This window comes from Telopea speciosissima, chromosome 1, assembly GCF_018873765.1.
Source record: "Telopea speciosissima isolate NSW1024214 ecotype Mountain lineage chromosome 1, Tspe_v1, whole genome shotgun sequence".
NCBI classification, from domain to species: Eukaryota; Viridiplantae; Streptophyta; class Magnoliopsida; order Proteales; family Proteaceae; genus Telopea; species Telopea speciosissima.
This window is the reverse complement of record NC_057916.1, coordinates 74,377,848-74,391,988: the sequence shown is the minus strand read 5'-3', so window position 1 is coordinate 74,391,988 and position 14,141 is coordinate 74,377,848. Positions and strand designations below refer to the sequence as shown.

At 38.7% G+C, this 14,141-nt stretch overlaps 1 protein-coding gene across 1 annotated transcript; it reads right to left on the bottom strand.

Annotated features, from left to right (window-relative positions):
* Positions 1–6,602: 6,602 nt before the first annotated feature.
* LOC122647031 (ACT domain-containing protein ACR8-like) lies at positions 6,603–9,299 on the bottom strand. Its single transcript, XM_043840555.1, has 8 exons — positions 9,284–9,299; positions 9,149–9,241; positions 8,396–8,441; positions 8,175–8,289; positions 7,967–8,034; positions 7,316–7,879; positions 7,123–7,227; positions 6,603–7,010 (listed from the first exon to the last, which is right to left on the bottom strand). Exons 2-8 carry the CDS (start codon positions 9,208–9,210, stop codon positions 6,648–6,650), a joined length of 1,323 nt encoding a protein of 440 aa, XP_043696490.1. The 5' UTR covers positions 9,211–9,241; positions 9,284–9,299; the 3' UTR covers positions 6,603–6,647.
* Between the last annotated feature and the right edge of the window lie 4,842 nt (positions 9,300–14,141).

Below are 14,141 nucleotides of genomic sequence, written 5' to 3'. Positions count from 1 at the left end.
ATCCGAATCCGAATCAGAATTTTATTATGTCCGCTTTTTTGATCGAAATCTTAAATTAACAAAACGAATCATTCCGAATAATTCTTTATTCGAATAATTTCCAAATCCGAATTTGCTAACTAGGGATCGGAGTTAACATAAGAGATTAATTTTGTAATTAAGTGTCCTTGGCAAAAAGTAATAAATTTTGAATCAATTTAGAGGATTTCTATTTTCTATAAGAGAATAGTTTTGTGGTAGCTTGATTAGGAAACGTGATACCTAGGAGTCAAGTTTGAAAAATTTAGAATTCTATATAACCATGTAACTTCCCCAGTTCACCCAAAAACTGGAAAAAAAAAAAAAAGGGTCATTGTTTATGAGTAATAGCAATTGACTTTTCTTTTATTAATAGATGTATAAATGGTTAAATGAGGGGCATATTGAAAAGTCTAAAAAAACCTTTAGATTTTGATTTTTATAATGACCAAACATTTTGGGACATTGAAAACTTTGTTGGGGGTGAAGAGAATACTAACATAGCTACAAGTCTGATGATCAAACAAATCTCAGATTAGATTCAAACTTGCTCTGTATGTCGGATCATCAATTTCTGTTACTTTCTTTGAATTCTTGAATGTAGCTTGAGTTTTAAGAAGATTGGTTTTCATCCATATCAGATTTGTGATTTTCAAGAATCTAATAAAGTTAGTTAGAGCTGCTTAAACTTATACCAAACCATAAATTCAGCCTATTCTGATTGTTATTATGTGAGATGCCCTGTCCCTTCTTATTTTTTTGTTTTTTTTTTTTGTTTTTTCTAAAGATCCTGGCTTGCTTCTACATTCTTTCTAGAACCCTGAAGCACATCAAGGCTAACTCCATCTAGATCCATTTAGACCCTTTGAACAGGCTTGTTTATATGTGTATATTGCTGTATTTTTTGTACCGTATCTTTTCAAATCTAAACGGTTAAGGTCTATTTTATTTTTTATTTCTTATTTTTGGAATAATTTTCATTCTCAAAATGTTTCACCGGATTCGACTGTCCTGTTTAAATTTTGAGCTGTTCTAAACACGCTGTACCAAAAGTTTTTTCGTCATTTCCATTTTAACTAACTATTGACCAGATTGGGTGTCTTCAAGCGCTCCTATTTTCCTCATCCAAGTACAAGTACCTTCATGGATAAGTTTCAATGCTACTACTACTACTACTAATAATAATAATAACTTTCTCCTTGTTTTATTATTATTATTTTTTCTTTACCGCCTTAACATGGTAAGGCAGCAGGTAAGCGAGAAGCTTTGCTGCTAATTTAATAGCAGTAGAACTGTAGAAGTGGTCAACAATCAAACATTAATAATCATAATCAACTCTAAAGAAAGTTGAAATCCCCCTCTGGCTTCAGATTCACGGATCAGGATCGTCTACGACCTGCTGCCCGTAGCAGTCATAGCAGCGCATTAATGAGGCATGGTGTAATGATCGTCTTACCCTTGCTCGGGCAGGGATTAAAACAAGGCGGTCATTGCACCGTGCCTCATTAGGGCGCTGCTATGGCTGTTACGGGCAGTAGGCCGTAGACGATCTGGATTCCAGATTCACCTGACAGGAACCGCATCTATGATGAATATCACGAGATAGACATATAGAGAGAGAGAGAGAGAAGCACGCAGAGAAAAGAAAACCAGGGACCGCAGGCAAAAGTGGTTTTACTAAAATGGAAGATTGGGGAGAGGGTTGAGACTTGAGACTCGATATATAGAGGTAAGGAAGCGCGAGCAAAACTAAAGTGTAGATGCAATTCTCAGCAACGAAACCATGGTTTTAGTACACGGTATCCGAATGGATATCGATAACCTATCAAATTGATACGATATCAATATGATATCGGTCTTGATCAGTTGTATCAAATAAAATTATCCTTGAATCTCTTTAAAAAATGAGTTTTTTTATTTATTATTTTGTCCATTATTTGAACCGTATGGATAAGATATCGATATCGGTAAGATATCAATATCGGCAAGATACCAGTATCGGTCCCTAGCAAAACCGATATACAAATATTTAAGGGTGAGTGGTAGCAGCGCTTGAGCACTGCGAGCGTTGCTATTTATATATTAATCTTAACCGTTGATGAATATAGATTAATCTAAGCCATCCATTGCTTTTCTACCATTAACCTATAACCAGCTGTTACGGTGAGACTCTCTCTCTCTCTCGCAAAGGTGCGCAGGGCAAACAGAATGAAGGTGGTGCTAGTTGAAGACTCTGCTACACACCTCCGCTGCTGCATTGAATGAAACCCTCTGCAACCCACCCTCCGCTAGTACAACCTCCCAGCCCGCTGCACCCCTACAATATCGACATAGGTTGTCGACTTCCCAATCTCATATCAGAACAGCAATGTTGCCATAGCGTCATCGACTGACCCAAGCACAACCTCCGACCATCCCTATCATGGAACCCAAGCAGTAACCCTCTTTTCCTTGGGTTCCATTGCAACCTGAGTCGAAACATCTCCAACACAATCAAAGTCCTGGTGTACTTTTCCAACGATTAATTTAAAGCAAATTAGGGCATCAATTGAGGAACACAGAGAGAGAAGCGGGTGTGTATCATTCTCCTCCCTCCCTTCGTCTTCTTCTCCTTTCTCTCTCGCCCTCAAGTCTGCACTCTCTCTTCGATTTCCTTTTGGTCTTGCATTACCTGCAACGTTGCCGGAATTTGTAGTGTCTCATGAAGAGTAAAGATTAGGAAAAATTACTTAGGTTAGATTTGGATCGGCCAGAGAGAAACTCTTCACTTCTTTCTTTCTCTCTCTCTCTCTCTTTCTTTCATGGCAACGTTTCTCTCTTTCTTCCATGATCCATATCTCCACTCTTCAACTCTCTCTTTCTCTCTCGGAAATTTGGAAGTTGAAATTAGAAGTGATATTAAGAACTCAAACTCCATCGGAAAATTTGGGTTTTAATCCCAGAAGAGTTTAATGGTTTCTTTCCAAAATTTCAGGGTTTAATCAAAAGAATTTAATGGTTTCTTTCCACAATTTTGGGGTTTAATTAGAATGTCGAATGGGAGTCATTGTCTCCGTTGCCCATGTTGATGAAGATGAGAAGAACTCAGCGCCATCCTCTTGTGTCTTCTATCTGTTCCATCTCTGACCCGCCTCTGCACACCATCTCCACTTCGCTCCTTCACATTTGATAGAAGAGGAGTTAATCGGTTGTCATTGTAATAGAAAGTAATAGGTTAAAGGCTTGTAAAATAATCAACGATTAGGATTAGCCTTGATGTAGATCAATGGCTGGTATTAAATGTTGCACTGCTAGTACCATTTTAGAATGGCAATGCTCGAGCGCTGCTACCTTTTGACCAATATTTAGAATCTTGATGAAACCCCCCATCCTCCTAATTTGGTTTCCCAGCCCAGCAAAACAAGAAGTGTTTGGATCATTCACAGGTGAGTCATTTCACAAATCCTACATGTGAAATGATCCAAACACCCCCTTATTTTACTGGACTAGATCCTCCAGTTCCCGTCAGGTCTAAGGAAACCCAAGTCCCCAAACGCCCATCAAAAGTCAAGCCAGTGCGACTCTCTGCTTAGAAGAAACACTGACACGCACACTTTCTCTGTCTCTCTTCCTCTTCCACACACAGAATCTCAGGTAGAATATTGCAACTTGGAAAAAAAAAAAAAGATTTCTGGGTTCCTTCGGCAACTGTGTGCTGGTAAAAGGGTGTGATTTCTTGTTGTCAGACATTGGGAGTTGAGACTTTAGAGTTGACTGACCAGCTCAACCATCCGCCTTAAACGGCACACTTGCCGCCATGTTAGGCAAAGTTGCCCGGGCTCCCACTCACTACTTGTTCACCTCATCACATTTAAGTCATCAACCCACCCACGCGGCCACGCCCCAATTGTTGAAATGCCAACCAAGTATTGTTTTAATACATGGTATTGGATCGGATATTTATAAAATCGATACGATATGATTAGACTAATTTATTGGTTTTTTTGACCTTTTGTTCGTATCATTTTACTGATACGGTATCAGAATCGATTATTAACAATATCGATTATACATCACTCACTCGATAATGACAAATACCGATACGGTGATACCTCAAACCATGAAACCAAGTACCAGCCCATTTCAACCAAAAAAAAAAAAAAAGTACCACCTCATCTTTTACTTATTTATCTCATCAGACCACAGAAACAGTTAAAGACCATAGTTAGTTGCTTTGCTATTTTAGCAAGCTTGGGCTCTTACCATAGACATTTAAACCTTGTGATTGTGATTGAACCCTAGGAGGGTTATGTGTAACCAAGAACTATAGGGTGTGACAGTTTCTTTTCTGTTCCTTTCTAGAGAGAGACAGGGTTTTCAAATTTAAGAGAGTTTATTGTTGAAGGTGAATGCTTCTTCATATGTGTGGAATGCTTGTGTCCCTTGTGGGGATAATTAGATATACAATCCAGCTAATACTCCAACCCTTTCCACCTTTTGTTGAAATATTGTACTCGCAGTTTGGCTTTGGCACCACCCTTCCCTTCTTCTTCATTATCACAGAACAAAATTCTATTAACTTTCATGTCATTTCAAGTTCAAACTTCAAATCCAATGATTCATACTCATGGACCATCATACCAAAAGTTCTATAAATTCTAATTCTAATTCTAATTACAGCCTGTATTTTTATCCCAAAAAACAAAAATTCTAGCCGGGATGACAGTTTGGTGCGTGGGATTTCGTCCTTCTCAAGAATCACTTACTTGGAATTTGATTCAAAACCTCATCCAGTCTCAGCTCTCCAAGATAACACTGGATATCCATCAAGTCACTTATGTCCTCTCATATGGAGCAGTGAAATGATTCCCGTTGGTCCTATGTTGACACAAGAGTCATAGCATGAGTGCATGACGGCAAACCCCTTCCCATATATAGGTGTATTTTGTTGTAATCTAAAGTACTTAAATTGAAATTTTGTAATATTCTTTTCTCTCTTGTTTTATTATTCAGAATGGTTTTTGAGTAAGATGTCGAAAAATGAATTCAAAATAATTCAAACGTAATTTACTGTTTGATCATTATCTAAAGCTATCATTGTTTTGAATTTTTTTTCGTGTAAAACTATGAAATGATTGATTTTACCTCGTTGAAAGGACTGTCATAGATTAAAAGAAAGAGAGGAACAAAAAAGAGTAGAGTTTGAACTTGATTTTCCACTTTGGTTTGAACAAGGTGCGATTGGCCCGACTTGAACTGATTGGAATTAGCTAAAACCATAGAAATTGGAATTGGTGAAAGGAAAAAAACAAAACAAAAATTTTCTCTGAATCTGTTATTTCCCTAAGTTTTGTTTCAAATAAATTTAGGGATTTTGCTACAATAGGCTGGTCTTTTTCTTCTTTTTTTTTTCTTCTTATTTTACTGATTAAAAGAAAAAAACAAAGGCAAAAGATGAAGATCAAATCTAAATAATAAGCAATTCAAAAATCAAGATAAGAATCGACCAAAATCAAGACCGATATAATAACCTAGATCCGACAAGAACATGCTTCACCAAATTTTTGATTTCTCAAACCATGAATCTACATTTAGAGTGTTTATTAATCTAAAAGGGAAAATGTTCTCTGTGGGAGTTGGTGTGGGAGGAGGCTACTCCCAGACATAATAGTAGAATAAAATGATCACCCCATCCTCATGAAAATAAAAATTCCACGTCCAGATGTGAACACGCGCTCTCATTTGAATGCTGCTCATACATGGGTTTGTACTCCCCACAGAGAACGCTCTCCCTAATCTTAATTATATGGTTTTTCTAATTCAAGGAGAAAAAAGTGGGCCAAAGCCAAAGATATAATATCACTCATCTACCTAAGTCTAATGGAAAGCTACCTTTGATAACGATAAGACTACTACTCCCTTAATATTGGCTCACACAGGTTATATCAAAGTCAATAAACTCATGATGGATCTCTGCCCTAAATTGCAACACCGCTGGTGATGTCGGTTGTAGGACCTTTCTTACTTCACCAATCACACCATTTCAAGCAAAGTACTAACACAGTGAATGGAGGAAGAAGGGGGAGAGGGGTTGGTACACAAATCTGGTCAAATTATTTGAATAAACACCTAAAAGAGTAATAATCAAATCCCTTATGTACAAGGCATGTGTGTTGTATATTGATCCTAAACTTTTCTACAGGATTGATTTTCCCTTTCTCTTTCCTTTTACCAGCAAATATGAACAGAACACCCCAGTTGAAGAAGTCAGAGCACTCCAACTAAGTCCTCCTTTTGTCTCCGCCTCTCAAACCTATTCCCTGTTTCATTGGTTTCCCTCTCCAACCAAAAGAACGAGAATTCAACAGTTTTGAATTTTGAAGGTCGTGAGGTGGGAGGGTTGGCCCTCCTTTGTCTCCTTCCTATGGCCCTTTGTCTCCTCACTATCTTCTTCAATCAACCAACAACCAAACCAACTATAACAACTAATGTATCACCAACTTTTCCTCCTTTTTTCCTTCACTGTTCCCTTCTTATGTACACAAACCCAAAACTCAAGTAAGGTATATGCTACACATTGCCCAAGAACCACCCCAAACCTTTCTCCTATTTGATACCCACTTCTCCTCCCCTTCCAAGTTGTGTTCAGATTAAGAATAGGATCTGATCAATCCCAAATTGTATAAATTCCTTCTCACTATACTCCCCAAGGATAATAGCACAGCCCCACCAGTGCCCATCTTTGTGGTTGCCTCATCCGCCGCCTTGTGATAGATCAATGGTGGTTCTTTCACTTTTAAGCTGCTATACCCAATTCTTTCTCGAACAGATTCAATTGTCTTCGGCTCCACCGGGTTACCGGCTGCATCTGTAACATAGAAGACATTGAAAGCCATATCACTCGTTGTAGAGATCTCTGCTCTAGTCACATTCAATCCATTCTCACGGAAGGTTCGGGTCACATCTGATAACAACCCTCGTCGGTCCATTGTGTACAACTCTAGCTTTACACCCTGTTCCCACCAAACAAACAAAAACTTTTTAGATTTTCCCTTCAAGATACGAATCATTGTAAATTCATTCTTAATTCACAAGGCAAACTCTTGAAAATAATGATTCCATTACCTCGGATGCCCTTCTTTCAACAGCTGCTTGCAAGCATTGTATTACTCTCTGCCTCTCTGCTTCTGAGCTGATTGGGGTTCCATCCGTATGCCTTATGTAGAACTCCTGCAGTAGAATTCAATAATAATATTAGTATTAGATCAAGCTGCTCAGAGGAGACATAACATGAATGATTTCAGAAATTGGTGTATACCTGATAGGCTTGATTGTCTGCAGTGTCAATTGTGGCATGGAAGACCACATAATCCATGTCTGTTAAGGTGAACACTATGTCAAACAACAGTTTGGGCCGATCTTTACACTGCACATTAACAATGGAGTAACCCCTTTCTGCCCAATTCTGAACTGTAACAGTCGGTGGGATTTCGGTGGACGCCATTGTCGTCCGCTCATAATCACGGTCGGCAAACATCATCTGGTGAAGCCGGCGTTCTGTGTGAGTGACAGCCATGGAAACAGTGGTCTTAGCACTTCTTATGTCATTGTCTCCCTTAAGAACATTCCTGAGACGGGCTTCGATGCTACTGATCTTCTGGGAGTCTTCAATTGGAGACCCAGATTCACATTCCTTGACATAGATGAGAGATGCAATGCGTCCATTGTGAGTCCACACTTTGGACTCCACAACATTGCATTCAAGGTCTGTTAGGACTGCAAACACCTCTGAAAGGAGACCTGGCCGGTCTGTTCCCGTTAATTCCAACGCCGTTAGGCCCTTGAAGCAGTCAGATCTAACTGAATGACAGGTACCAAGAGACTGTAACGGATGAAAAAAACAAACCCATGTTAGCAATTCATTAAGAAAGAATTAAAACGGAATGGAAAATTAATGGTTTTCAATAACCTGCTCGATGTAGCTTATAACGCTCTCGTCGGTGAGTTTGTTACCGTTTTGATCCGTCACGTGGAAGACTGTAGAAATGGAAAATGTTTAGAGGAATGATATTTCAGAAAGAGAAAAAAAAAAAAAAAAAAAAAAGTATCAGGAAAAGGACAAAAAGGGAAGGTTTCATCATGAGAATCCATGGTCAGAGCTTGGGTTTCATGCTTACCATCCATGAACCATCTCCCATCGGAGGAGATGTAAGCTTTCTTAATACTAAGGTTCAGATCTGTTAAGACTTGAACGGCCTCCAACAGAATTCCGTGTTTTCTCGCACTGTCGACCTGAAATTACACGACACGAAAGTCAGTTTAATTTTTTCACCCTTTCCCCCTTTTTTCCATTAGGGTTTATACGAAACTAGCTTTGGGAAGTTTCCAGGAAGCTCACCTTGACCAGAGTCGAAGTAGCGCAAACGGCATTGTCGATGACGACCCTACAAAGTCGGTCAAGCGTAAAAAAATAAGCAAGAGATTCTTCGTCCAAAATTTTCAAATTTTAAAATCAGAAGGGAAATGCAAGAATTTCATCAATGACGGTGGAGGATATTTGAGTGAAACAAACAGAACATTGGTCATTACAAAGTTAATTCAGATTTCAGACTGGGAGAAGAACTTCTAGAAAAAAAACTGGAAGATTAAACGAAAGGAAAGTCAAGGGGGAAAAAAGCCGTAAAATGAAGACGAAATCAAACGAAGAAAAGTACAATGAAACGCCAAAATTCCATCAATTTCGTATTACAGAAAACAGGTTACTTGGGAAACATGCAACCAAGTGACCTTTTTTGAGGGGAGGGAGGGAGAAGCTTTTTGAAAGCACCAATTATAAACTCTGTGAAATCCCAGAGAATAAAAGTGAAGAAAAGAATCGCCAAAAGATTTTGTAGAACGGTAGAACATCACTGGTATGTAAGAAACCATAAGAAAACAGAGTTCATCTTGATAAGCATTCCTTTAAAACTGTAAAACAGAGCCTGGAACCACAGAGCTTCAATTACAAACTTGAAAAAAAGAAATCAATTCTACCTAAGGAATTCATCAAAAATACATCAGAAAACCGAATTAATTAACAGCAAAAATCCACACAAAAAAAAAATAAAATAAAAAATACATACAGACGTCTCCGTGAAGGAAAACAACCAACCTCGGAGTGTTCATTCGAATCACGAGCTTCTCATATTCATCCAAACATGCAGACCATTCCATTCTGCCTTTCCTTCTTTCTTGCTTCCTTCCTTCCTTCCTTCCTCTTTCTCACACTTAAATATTTCTTGCGTCCCTCTGTCTCGCTTACCAAACAAAACCACCGAAAAAATCTTCTCCTCCTTTAATAGCAATAAATCTCTCAACCAACGCTGATAAGTATCAAAGAAACTCACCAAAAATAACGCTCTTCTCCTAAAGATAGCTCAATGCCATGGAAACTCAATCTGAACCTTCTTCTCCATCGACATAATTACCATTAACAACCTCACCAGAATCTTCCCCAATCTTCTTCTTCTGTTTCCTTTTCCCTTACGAGTGATCAAACTCTCTCTCTCTGTTCTTCAAAAACCTCTCACAATCTCTGCTTCCTTTTATTTCTCTCTCACCACCAAATCGTTCCTAATTTCTTACCCTTTCCTCTCCGGAGTCTGAATTGTTATTTTGGTAAGAATAGAACGCAAAGCACACCTTCCCTCACTCACTTTGCCGCTTGGGTATCTTATATTCCTATGTATCACTCTGTCTTATTTATATTCCAAATAAATATAATATTATATTATTTGGATTTTTTTTTTAGAATTTTGAAAACCACGCCTGTACGCAAAGAGGGACGCATCACACATATACTACTCACTCACATGGCGTGAGTTTCGAAACCCTGCCCGGCTGACCGACCCACGCTTGACCCTGACCTACACTTACACAGAGTAGTAATACAGACTGACCACTAACCCTCCATCAACATCTAAAGCCAGCTATTTCCCAATGCCAGCTCAATAACCATTCTTATAAGACACGTGTCCTACGATAACACTCTCCTGGCCGTTCAATTGTCCAGATTGGATGCCACGTGTGCGGAACATCCTACCACTTTGCATCTTTGCGTGCGTTCTACTAAAAAAAATAAGAAGCCAGTTGCGTAGTGGGGGTGGGGGTGGGGGGGGGAGAGTTGTTTAGAAATTCTCAAAATCGACACAAGCGTGTCTATCCACGTGTCATAGAAACATGGTGGGTCCCACATAGGAGAAGTGTGGGGAAGAGATGGCTTAATGATCAAGTCGAGATCTGCCGACCGGAATTATGGTCTCCACACCCGTCTCGTGTCGGCTTTTCTTTCTCTGTTCACACGGTCGTTTCTCGTTTACTGTTCAAGTGTACGGTATAGGATCACCACACTTGGTTATAACTAACTCTTTACTCTTCCCCCCAGGGCAAAGAAGTCATTTAACCTGCAAAAAAAAACATTGGGGGGCCGGGCCGCGGGGGGGGTGGATCAAGTGGGTACATCATTCTTTAACGTGGGAGTATGGGGGTACTTGCCACGTGTAAATGAAGCTTTACTTGCAGGTTCCATGGTGATTCTTAAAAATTTGTTGCATGAGTTTGTTGATCACTCAAATATGGGGCTTGAGTTGAGTACAATATAAGCATAGCTATAATTACTGCTATAAAAAAAAATGTTGATGTGGTTGGAGGGCCACCACTACATTTGGTAAAAATTGAGAACCTTCGGGGTTGAATCGGACCCACTAGGTTGCCCACTCAATGGTGGGACCCAGTCAAGTTGGAGGAGGTTCGGTATTAGTTATACCTTTAACAGCTTGGGTGTGTACCATTTATACGTCATAGACTGTTATAACCTCCTAAGTAAAGGAGTAATGAAGCTAAGGCAAGGGAAGGGAAGGGAGCATCATTAATTCATGCATTACCATGACATGTGTGAGATTCAGAGGGTATTACGATTAGTTAAGAGAAGCGCGGGTCTCAGACCAGCTCACTAAACAAACAGTCGTGGGAGCACGCACCCCGACTTATCGTGTTTCATTAAACACTTCTCAACAAATTCATGCTCGGCACGCGTTGCAATTATAAAAGCTAACCAGTCAAGGAGTCAATACGAAAGATCCGCACAAAACATCAGGATCAAAGACCATCCGATCCAAATGATATTTTCCATCGGTGGATAAAGATTCCAATCCAAGGGCTTTCTAGTTTAACGTAGAACATTTCTGCTATGCGGCAAAACGAGAGAAGTTAGAACAAACGGGGGGCTATAATAATAAGTGCTGGCCTGCTGGGGTAACGACCACCTCGTTCCCATGAGAGACAACTGTATTTTACCACACCAACCAAAAAAAAAAAAAGAGAATCTGTATGGTGAGTGTCACGTGGCAGGAGTCAGAGAGCACGTTCACAAAGGGAACAAGGCTCTCCGCGATGTAAGGCACCGACGATAACGTGGTTTCAGGCGCAGTCGCGCAGATATTCCATTTCCTACTCTGTCTGTGACTCTCTACAGTAACCGTTTACCTCTCTAGTCTCCCCCGACATAACCAAGTATCAACCATCAAAACAAATTCAAATTAAATTCCTTTTTCATTAGCTGTTTTACACCGCACGATCCAATTTTCTTTCTTTCATACACCGTCTCAGGATTCCGACACGTGGGACCTCGATGAGATGAATTGCCTGAGCTGGAAAATAGTCAACTTCATGTTTTTTGGTTTGTTTGAATTCTTTGGCGGAAGAAAACTAGGGGGTGAGGTTTTTCCCGCCAAACTGGATTGTTGGCGCCAAGCCAGGTCAGGTCATCAAAGACAAATATCTGTGGGTTTGGGTTTGGGTTTGGGTTTGGGTTTGGCAGTGTGAAAACTGAAAAGTCTATAAGGCATAAATAAGCCCCAGAAGTAGTGTGTTTCTTAGGTTTTAGGGAATTGGGAAAGCTTTGTTTGTCTATTCTTCTTCTTCTTATTCGACAGCTGTAATCTGTTTCTCATTAACACCCTTCGATGCCCTTCCCTTTGACCTGGTTGGCCAGACAGTGGCTATCGCATCTCTGGGGAAGTGAACGTGGGGGAGTGTTGGAAAGATAAAGCGCCACGTGGATGACAGGTCAGACGTCGCTTTTGCGTTAGAAAGCGAAAGATATCGAAACAATAGTTTTTCCCCCTTTTTTGTTTTTACTTTATTTCTTGTTTAATAAATACCACGCGGCTCCTTTCGGTGGCCTCCTTTTGACCGTGTTGTTTGAGACACTTTGCGTGTTTCCTGGCGGCAAAATTTGAAAACCAAACCGGATTCTTTGAAGAACTGGGTGTGTCTCCATTTCCGTTTCCAAACAGGAGGAAATTTTTGAATATGTTGCAAATATCAAATCATACTTCGGCACCGTATTTCTCTCCGTGTGATGCTGGAGGCATGTTTTTATCGTATGGAAGATTATTATATTTATAACGGCAAAAGTTTTCTTTCATCCCTTGTGATTCATCGACGCTATTGATCCCCATGGTGATGGGGCCCAGATCCTCAACAGTTCTATGGTTGGAGGCATCCGAGCATGAACCCCAAGTGCCTCCCAACTGTCAAATGCGCACTGGAACAGCTGGTGCATTGAAAAAGATTACTTTTCATGGTGATGTAATTCTTTCTCTTTCGAAATTAGAGAGATACAGCTTGATCATAGAACTTAGATTTGGATATGAACAATGACTTAGTATTTTAGAGATACCTAAGCCTCTTATGTTTCATAATATTTAAGGGAGTGATTTGATTCTAATCTTATTATAAAAAATAAAAAAATAGATTTGATTCTACTCATTTTCTTATTAAATTTTAATTAGTTTTGTGGTAGTTAATAACCAACCAATATTAAAGCCGATATTCCTTGTCAACAATGATGGTATTAAATGGTTTTATTTTTTGTCTCCCATATCATTGGAAGTAAATTCATTTTCATTCATTACCAAGAATTTTATAAGTAATTCACCCAAAAAAAAAGAATTTTATAAGTACTATTTTCGGTCAACCAATTTTTTTCAAATTTGTGTTATGCGTGTAATTGCATTTGGTTACAATTATATTAGAAATTTGTAGGCATATAGATCCCAAGGTTTCCTATTCACATCTCAAGTTTCAGGAGCTGATCAAAGTTTGCCATATGGTATGGATACACACAAAAGTGTATTACATAAATGAAAAGATAAATGGTTTAATTTGAAGTTAAAATTTGACACGTGGTCAGATAGTCCAAACTAGACAATTCCCTAGATTTACCACATCACTCTTCCACTTGACAGAACTAGGCTATGATTACAATATCATTGTAACCATGGAGGGTTAAATTTTTTTCATTTCACTAATTATCCACTAAGCATGTACAAGAGTGGTAATTTAGTGGTAAGTGTCCGAGTTCGTTATTAACAATTTGATAATTATTTTTTCGTGTTGAAAGCTCAACTATTTGATCTATTATTATTTTACAGATTGAAATCGTTTTTTAACCCTTTTCAAATACATTAGGCCCTCTAACAACTATTAATTCATGTCAAAGACGTTTTTATATCGTGTTCCTTCCTCTTTTATTTGTTTTAATAGAATATATTTATAATTAGTTGTTATAAATTGTCATGATTCCTCAAATATTATTAGATATAAGAGGTTATTTTTTTATTTTTCTTTTTTAAATAATATTGATTCAAATGGACCTACTATAATTGTCTAGATTTTTTATCAAAAAAAAAAATTGTCTAGATTTCATTTTAGTAAGTCAATCCTCATAAGTGATGATCTCATCTGATGTATGGGAATCGTCATGGTTTCCTCAAATATTATTAGATATAAGAGGTTATTTTTGGGTTTTCATTTTTTTAAATATTAAATTCAAATGGTCCTACTATAATTGTCTAGATAACATTCCAGTAAGTCAATCCTCATAAGTGATGATCTCATTTGATATATGGATTTGGGAAAAACACCCTTAGGTTGTCCCCTTAATGGGTGCCCTTTGACAAGGTTTCTCTCTCTCTCTCTCTCTCTCTCTCTCCTTCTTGACCATTGTGGGTCTCTTACTAACAATATCGTCTCTCACGCACAATTCCTCCTATATCGACAGTGTGGGGAACCTTCCCCCTATAGTTAATAGGTTTATACTT

Excerpts from the sequence above, each read along its gene's own strand:
- LOC122647031 (XM_043840555.1), bottom strand. The coding sequence starts at position 9,210 with ATGGAATGGTCTGCATGTTTGGATGAATATGAGAAGCTCGTGATTCGA. Across the intron at positions 8,442-9,148 it reads ATTCGAATGAACACTCCGAG|GGTCGTCATCGACAATGCCG; the intron begins GTTGGTTGTTTT and ends CCGACTTTGTAG. Across the intron at positions 7,228-7,315 it reads CAGACAATCAAGCCTATCAG|GAGTTCTACATAAGGCATAC; the intron begins GTATACACCAAT and ends ATTCTACTGCAG.